Source organism: Monopterus albus, unplaced genomic scaffold (genome assembly GCF_001952655.1).
Source record: "Monopterus albus unplaced genomic scaffold, M_albus_1.0 scaffold318.1, whole genome shotgun sequence".
Lineage (NCBI taxonomy): Eukaryota > Metazoa > Chordata > Actinopteri > Synbranchiformes > Synbranchidae > Monopterus > Monopterus albus.
In genome coordinates this window covers 488,909-497,963 of record NW_018128198.1, presented here as the reverse complement: position 1 = coordinate 497,963, position 9,055 = coordinate 488,909, and the positions used below count along the sequence as shown (strand labels likewise).

General features: G+C 42.4%; 1 protein-coding gene across 3 annotated transcripts in view; it reads right to left on the bottom strand.

Annotated features, from left to right (window-relative positions):
- The window catches only part of pdia5 (protein disulfide isomerase family A, member 5), a 63,725-nt gene that overhangs the window by 27,077 nt on the left and 27,593 nt on the right, over positions 1-9,055 (bottom strand). For all 3 annotated transcript variants that reach the window (XR_002276915.1, XM_020623984.1, XM_020623982.1), the window contains exons 9-11: positions 7,868-7,959; positions 4,867-4,938; positions 2,334-2,470 (exon numbers count right to left, since the gene is read on the bottom strand). Coding sequence is in view for 2 of the 3 variants with exons in the window: in XM_020623984.1 (XP_020479640.1) it covers positions 2,334-2,470; positions 4,867-4,938; positions 7,868-7,959 (301 nt within the window). In the remaining variant the exon portion in view is untranslated. The remainder of the gene's footprint in view (positions 1-2,333; positions 2,471-4,866; positions 4,939-7,867; positions 7,960-9,055) is intronic.

The following is a 9,055-nucleotide window of genomic DNA, read 5'->3' as shown; positions in this document are numbered from 1 at the left end:
TAGGGAAAGTTCTCTGTCAAAGATAACCACGCCAACTGAACCACTCAAATCCTCTGCAAGTTTGCTCTATAATGTGTAGTGCCTGCTAATGCTTGAGTAAATGGTTAAGATAAAAATAAGAATATGAGAACTCTTAGCAGTTCTGAGGCAGTGCAAACACAGCTAAGACCTGTGGGATCAGGAAAAATACATTACGCTGGACTTTTGTTCTTTTTATACTAGAAATTCTATTTCTGTTAAACCTCAAATAGAGAGTGACGACGTCTTCACTGACCATTTTTACACTAATGGCAGATCATAAAAGCGTCACGTAGTTCAAATAGAGTCAAATTAAAAGCAGCACCACAGAGATACATTGATTTGGCCACAATCTTCTAAAGTAAAAAGTTAAAATCAGCAGCAATAATTATATTTGTGACATTTTAAGTTAGTGACCTGTATCAAAACACGTTTTACAACCTTTCTGACCTTCTCCCTCAAATATTGTGCCACTTTATTAAAACAGATAGCTAACTAAATGAGTTATCTACAACAGAACAATGAAGTAGTTTGCAAGTCATTAAAATGAGTCAATTGCTGATAAATCCTGCTGTTCCCTGCAGAAAACAATTCATCTGAATCGACTGGAACTATTTGAAGCTACATGAGGTGACTGGCTGCTGTTTTTGACCCCTCGATGACATGATGCCAGTAATTATCTATATGGTGTCTATACATAGTTATATCTATGAAGAACAAAACATTTCTTACCCCCCCAATTGTGTTAGGATAATGCTAATTATCTTAACACATCCTGAAGCATCAGGACTCAGCTACATGCATTAGCCGTGTACCGAAGCATTAGCACACACACACACCTGATGAACCTTCTTGGCTTGAAGTGATGATTCTGGTGCCAGTCATACTTGTGATCATGCAGCCAAGTGGCATTAAGACATTTCAGAAAACATTTCTACTAAGGCGTTGATGAGAAGGTCAATATCACTTTCATCTCTGTGTGTTCAACTGCTTGGGACAGAAACTAGAGATAGGGGACCAGCCTACTATATCTCCATCAAAGGTAAATTCTAACAATAGCACAACTGCCTGGTTTACATATCTCAGTCTAGCTCAGTCAGTCCAAGTCTGGGACTCTTGTGTAACTGGAGGTTTTGCATTCCAAACAGACCGATCTGATGTCACTTGGCGTTTCCTAAATGGCAGATCATATTCAGAAATTCCTTGCCATGACATTGTTGCTCGCCAACTGGCAGAAGTTAGTTTACTAATCATTCTAACAGTGTGAAGTACTTGTGAGTTTTAGGCATGTTGGACACAGCAGCGCTAAGGATGCGTTTTAATCACCTCAGCAGCTGCACAGTGTGCTTCCCCTCTGGGTGGAGTGCTGTGCTCGCAGCAGCATGGCAGTATGAAAACTCTGCAGTAAAATGATGAAATGTTATCATCATTATGTTGAAAGAAGCCTGTTTAACTCTGGTTTTTTATTTTTACAGAGGTGAAGGGGAGAAGCTGGCCAGGTACAGACGGTAGGTAGAAAAACATCTAAGGCCCAAAAAGTGGTTATATTCAGACTGTGTCAGTATTTGGTTTTTAAATGGGGTGAATCTGATTTTACTACTACGGGTCGGTTGTATTTATCCACATCTAAAATCTCCTGTGCACAGCTACCACATGCACAGGAGGGCTGGAACAAACTAAAGCACTCTGGAGTTGAAAAAAAAAAGGAATCCACTGACAAAGTCTGGCATGTTTACAAGGTTCTGCGTAACAGCAGCAGGATGGTGCGTGAATAAAAATGACAAGGAGGCTTATGTGAACCATATGGCAATGATGAAGTATTCTGTTGTGAGGATGAGACCATGTGAGCATGTGATAAAAAGCTAAAGCTGCTGCATCCAGTTTGTCCTCAGGGCTGTTTTACATCTCCAGTCTTTCTCCAGTAACTTCCTCCAGCTGACTGCTGAGACTGAGCATTACAGCAAAGGGGTGATGCTATTAGTGTGGCTAAATAACAGTTCTACCCAAGGGAATCTGCAAGACAATGTTTTACACAGCAAGAAGGATTGTGCAGCTCCACTGACTCACTGCTGCATATATTTCACCATGGAAACGATCTTTTCTTTTCTGAAGAATGCCAAAGTATTTACTGCTTTTTCAGCTTTATAAAGTCATACATCGAATATCTTTTTGGCTTTATCTGAAAAAGAATATAAAGACAATTTGGGCTACGAGTATTTACTGTTCATTTTATGATACTGTATAGATCAAATAATTGGTTACGACAATAATCACTGGTTATAGCGCTGCTCATTTCAGCCTGCCTTCTTACTCACAGGGGGCATAAAACATGACCAGAGCTGCAGGATGTTCCTCCAGGAAGCTGTCAAAAGACTCGTCAGTCAGGTGAAAGACAGAGGAATCCGTCTCAGACCACAGCACCTCGGGGGTCTTCGGCTGGGGGGGCTGAGGGCTGAAAGAGGAAAAGGAGACAGCAAGGGCAACAGAGGTGAGGGCCATTTCAACAGCAGACATATTCCAGCTGGCATGTCATCTGTATGGAGCAGAAATCGAACACAGCTGTAACACCCCGCCCAATCTGTCACGCACACACACAAACACACATCTGGACTGAAACAGCCACGCCTTGATGACGGTACTGCAATGCCATGAGCAAGTGGACACAGATATAAACAAGTGCACACTCCTTGCACTTGTGCACACACTCACACACAAGTCATTAAAAAAAAAGGACATACACATCCCCCGTCCGCAATCTTTTCTCATTATCACACACTCCGGCCTGAGCCAAAGAGCCGAAGCCACATGAGACTGGATATCCTTTAAAAACATTAGACCTGTACAACAGCTGTGCTAAGAGATGCTGCATCTCTCCCATACACTGATCTTTCATCCAGAATGTCATCTGTCTCATATACATCTCTCTAATACATAAAAAACAAGTCAGGACCAATGTTTATCTGGGATTGAAGCTACCAGATGACACTTTGGGGTGCTCTTCCACAACATGTGGTGCAGTTCTCTCCTCAGCTTCCTCTATACCCCAGTATCGGTATAACACTGCTGCAGAGGACAGGAAGGATAACCAGGAATACTCTCTCCTACCTCCACGTCTGGGTCCATTTATTGTTTTGAAACTAGACTAACATTATGCCGCATTCACACACACAGATTCAAAAGGCTGGGCCAGGGACAGCCGCCACTCATTGTGAATGAGACCAGGCTTTGCAGCACTGCACCCGCCACAAAGCTCAACAGATTCAAAAAGCATCCAGCTACTCCACAGAGGAAAGCTGAGGAACGCTCAACTTTATGCCAAAATGCTCTTTGCACGTGAGCGACGGCCAGGTGAGAGCCAGTCATCATCATCTTCATTTGAACAGGAATAGAAGCACAGAGTTGTTTCCAGCTCCACTTCAACATGTGAAGGGATTTTAAAGATAATGGAGAAAACTTAGGGTTGTGGTCTGCAGCTTCCCAGTTCTCTATGAGGCGTCTTCAATGAGTTTCAGGACGAAGAAACAGAAGGATGACATGTGGAAACAAACCTCAGGTATACAGCAGTAGGGCAGACACATCGGGAAACAACTGCCCGTGATAACATTCTCAAGACAACACCCCCCCACGACTTCAGTTTCAGTGAAGGGCAGATACAGCCACCTACTTTGAATCTGTCTGTGTGAACCTACTGTAAGGTAAGTAAGTCAGGATCAGTTTCAAGTCAGGATCAAGTATTTCAACAGTCTGATTTTACCACTGCGCGTGGGCTAACATGTATTATTTTTAATCCTCACTATAAGAGCCATCTGAATAAAGGCTTTTTAATTAATTTCTAAAAGACTGCCTTGAATTTCTCCTTTTTGACCTCGATTGCTGTTGGTAGTCCAGTGAAAAAGAGCAAAACAAGTGAAACTGTGTGGGAAATAAAAACTGGGACTGCAGAGTCTGAACATTCTGTAAGAGAAATTTCATCAAAACTTGGGAAGATAATTAGGGATGATAAATGAGGGTGAGGAGATAAACAATCTGAGGCAGAGAGTCCTAGAAAAAGAGCACAATGGACACAATGTCTCAAAATATGAACTTAGCAAATCAGGCTATTCTGGGAGAACCCTTTCTACACAGTTTACTTCAAAAAGCCTTTTCAGCTTTTTCCCATCTGCAGCATCTACAGATGAAAAAGGCTCCGACACAACAAACTGCAAATCTGATGAGGCAGGAGGTCAATCTCCCATCTTAGTAGCATATGGAAGACATACAAGTGGAAATGATCTGATGTTAGTCTATCCATGTAAAATGAGGTTTTATTTAGTGCCAAAAAGTGAGCTGGGGTCGGAAGTTTAGAACTGTTATGCTTCTGGGCTAAAGAGCTAGAACACATCCTCTGTCGATTTCGCTCCAGTTCCTCCTTCTGTGCCCTCTGGCTGCAGCCCTGTGGACAGAACAGACCCTTAACACGAGCGGAGAAGGGAGGCGGAGGACAACAGGAAGCAGGAGAGCTAAGCCGAAGTGGGAGACGGGACGTCACTGGCACAGAGTGTGAGCCAAGGTGAGAAAGCGAAATGAGACAAGAACAGTGCAGGCGAAGACTGATGACACCATGGCAAGGTGGGTCAAGTTGAAGAGAGGCAAGAAAAGGTGTGATTAAGACCACTGCAGAAGGAAAAGGTGATGCTGGCCATTTAAGGTGAGAGGTATCAGCAGCAATCTTATTATAGCAGGTCGAAACAAAATGTAGTGTGGAAGCTCCATTCTGTCTTTTTATTAGAAAAGATACACAAACATCTTGAACATCAGTCCTTTCTACATGCATCTTAACAAGGTGAATGTGATTATAACCCTACTTACTTCTTCATCCAGTCTGCGATATCCTTGGCTGTGGCTCCGTAGTTTTCATAGTGATAAAGGAACTTCCCCTTCCTAAAAGACCAAAGAGCACAAGAACAAGTTGATCTCTGAACCAGCAATGAACACAACTATGGCTTGATACTGTTCATTGCTGGTTTTAAAACTACTGCCAGCGGCTACAGAACAAGACTTTATATCTTAGTTAACTAATTATACTTTACATTCTTTTTGATTTAAAGGGTTACTCCACTGAAAGTCTTGTTTTGAGCACCAGTAGTGTTGAAAGGTGGAGCTCCCTCCATTGTGGATGACAGCAGATGTGGTCACATTACAGAGCGTAGAAATCCACTCTCCACTCCTACTGGGTGTTTCTACACTGATCCTAATGTACACGCTCACTCTGTTACACTGCTTCTAGCACCGAGGAGACAACGGAGCAACACAGAAGCAGTGAACAAACTGCTGCATTGGTAAAAGATAATTGTTTTGAACCCCGTTAACATAAAAATCAACAGGAGCGGATAAGTCTGCAAGACTGGTTTGTGTTTTCACCATGAAACTGAGTCACAGCTGGAATGGCTGTTACAGCCGAACCATAAACAGCAGGGGGATACGTAAACACATTTTAATAAAAAGATCAATTGTCAGTGAGGTTCTCCTTTAAAACGATTGTCAAATTTGTCAACTGTGTTTATTATGGTAACAAAATAAGCACAGATAAAATCTAGTGTGAAATGAACAAAGTAACATCTTCGTCCTCCGTCTAGTATTTTGTATGTCCATCTTAAAGCAGCACATAACCAGTAACCTGCTGTAATGCATTTGAAATGAGCTGGAAGAATTTCCTCCGCTCCACAGTCTGAAAAGATTCAAAACTTAAGCAGATTGTCTTCATAGGAGTGCGTTTATCTACTCTGGTCGCTGCGACTAAATGAAGGTTGGATGTGGATACGGCGGCTCAGCCAAAGGATCAGTGTCAGGAGTAGCTGGCTCTGGGCGGTGTAATTCTGCAAACACACGGGGTGGTGACAACCGCAGATACAACTCCCGAGATACAGAGCGCACACTATTAAAGGTGATGCATGATTACACACACTGGATGTGGAGCTTAAAAACCTGCATTTGAAGTGAACCGACTATCGTTTGGAATTCAATCAGGGAGATTTATGACCAATTCTATATTTGCCTGCTTTATCTCTGCTGCTGTAAAGTACACCAAAACCCTGTGAAATCAAGTTGAGGAAATGTGAAATAAATGTCATTTACTCAGCAGTTTCTAGTTTTTTTCTTTGTCAAAGGGACAAAAAAATGAAACTGTTTCACTTTTACTGTTTGATAGAACGTTGACTGCTGTGTTGGGTAGTAAGCTTTCTTAATCTGCAGGAGTGAAAAGGTAAAAGACCTTGAATGCTTGGTCTTACCAGCTGTAGCGGCGAGATAACTGCAGCGGCGTTGATGCTGATTTACACTGTAGTGATTAGCTGCTGTTTATCAGTGAGGGGTTCATTACTGCAGCCAATGGGCTCAGACGGTCGTTAGCTAGCCCCGCACTGACACTAATGTGCTCCCAGCTAACAGACTGACTCTGGATCAGCTACACAAGTGCAAGAGCATACATGCACGTGTGTCCGCATTCACATAATATGCACAAATGAAGTGCACGGGTACAGAAAGAGGGCCAGCACACACACAAACACACTGACAAACCACAGAGGCACTTAATCAGTCCCAGTCTAATTAAAAGGCCAGACCAGAATGAGAGAATGTTTAATGTGGAAATGTGGATGATAAAAGTGGTTCAGGAAGAATAAAAAGCACACCACAGAGCACTGGCTCCGGAGCACCAGCAGACTAGCAGATAACAACACTGTAAATATGAGGAGGGTGCAGGGATGTTCTGCCTGGGGGTCTGCATTAACAAACACTATCAGTCACACTCTCAGCCCCTACGGAGTGTGTGGCTACAAGCTTTGACTTTGTGTGTACGAGTCTATAAGTGTGTTTAGACACTAGAGCTGAACAGTAAAATAAAATGAGATTAATTACTTCATCAGCATAACTTCTCCCTAATACTAAAAGGTACTAAATCAGTGTCACATGAGGCCTAAAGGTGTTCGAGGAGATGAAACAATGTTTGTATGGTATATTAAAAACCTTTACTTAGCCTGGCATATTAATAATTAAAAAAGAAAATTCATTTTCAGTCTTCAGGCAGACCACAGCTCAGCAAATTACAGCCGGCTCATTTCTGTGGACCAGCAGCAACCACAGTGTGGTTTCTGAAGCAGAAGGCTCCCGCTCATCATCCAGCAACGTACTGCGCTGACCAATCAAATGTGAGGAAGCAAACCTTGATGATGTTGCAGAAGAAGACAATCATGTCGTGTTAACATTCTGGAGCATTTTTCTGGGAAACCGCCCAGTGCCGCAAAGTCCGAGTCCCATATGAAAATGGCGACAACCAATGATGGCTAACTAGAAAGTCAAACCACCTCAGACTGACTATGCACCTTGCAGACACTGAGTGCTGTTTGCGATAGTAAACCGAGTATGAAGCAGAAGAATTATGACCCATTTGGCTTTTGAGAGACCAAAACTGTAAGATGTTCATATTTACTTCCACATAAGACAAATAAAGGTAGCAAACTGTCACAATAAGCTGGAACAAGAGAATGTTTGGCATTTTTGTTTGAATGAATTAGCAACATACTGATCAAGTGCAGCTCCACTTCATAGCTGATCATACAGCACCACCCGTGTGTCCTCCTTGCCCCCCTGCTGTGATTTTATGTTTTTCAAAGAGAATACTCAAAGCTTGATAGACACAAGCTCAGGACCTGGAGGGCCACCTTTGCAAGCTTCATGTTCGCTGCCATTCCCTCTGCTGGTGTTTAAGATACCTCAGCTATACTTTCAGTTTGAAGTGGCCTTGCTCGGATGTTCTGGGCCCTGGCAGTGTGGACGGAGTCTAAAGTGAGATAGATGAGAAGAACTGACTCACTCAAAATAGCAGAAGGTCGGGTAGCCTTTGACGCTGTACTCCTGCTTGAGGCTGTCAAACTCAGCTGGGTGCACATTCATCCCCGCAAGCACCTTAACAAAGCAAAGACGAAAGGGAGGTGAAGAAAAGTGAAGGTGGAGAGACAAAACAGAGAAAGGACATCAAACATCAAAACAGGTTAGTCATCATCAAAGGGCACAAAATAAAAAGATGGATTAGTCCGAGTATGGAAGGAGACTGCACTGTGAAAAGGGTATAACGGATGTTGATGAGCAGGTTATAATCAGACACTCACTGTTTAGGATCAACCTTTAATTTAAATAGCAGAACATGATTTCAGACACTTCACTGTGTGTAACTAACCTGTTGTCATTTTAATGGCTTTAGAGAATTGGAATAATAAATGCAGGACTAAAACTCTATAGCCAAATAGGCTCTAGGCTGTCCTGTTCACTTCACAGCAAACTAATGTAAAACGCTGGTACTGGTCAGCCTCAGGTACAGTTACACCCATCAACACACACTGACACACTGTGAAAACTGCAATGCCAACACCACTGCTTGAAGAAAAAGTCAGATTCCTCCTATACAGACACTTCTTTGATATAAATCATACAAGGTTTTCTCTAAGAAATAACTGGACTAAACATATAGTGACAAAAATATGTTGTTAAAAGGTTAATGTCACTTGGACTATTCCATTTTCCTCCCCTCTTGTTTCTCCCCCCGTGAGTGGTATGTTCCAGTTCTCAGAGTGTGTCACATTAGCCACCGTGTGAGGGGCTAAATAGCATTGTGTTCGGAGTTCCAGTTAGTCGGAATGTATTACCAAGTTTACCCCCCTTCTGGTGTGCGTCCATGAACATAACCACACCTCTGATATGTGGAATAAAGTTGTGATCTAATAGTCACTTCAGTGGTGGACTGTGCTTTAAACCCAAGTCCAAGAGAGGCCAAAGTCAAACATCTCTGTTTTTCATATGTCCAATGTCTCCGTCTTGTCCACCTATTTAATGTTACATTATTCTTCAGCTACACTCATGGAATTTAAAACTGCACCACTAATACCAATAATACCAATAATACCACTAATACCACTAATACCAATAATACCAATACAGGTGATGCAGTTTTAAATTCCAGGAGTATACATCTATCAGCCATAACATTATGACCACTGACTGTTAC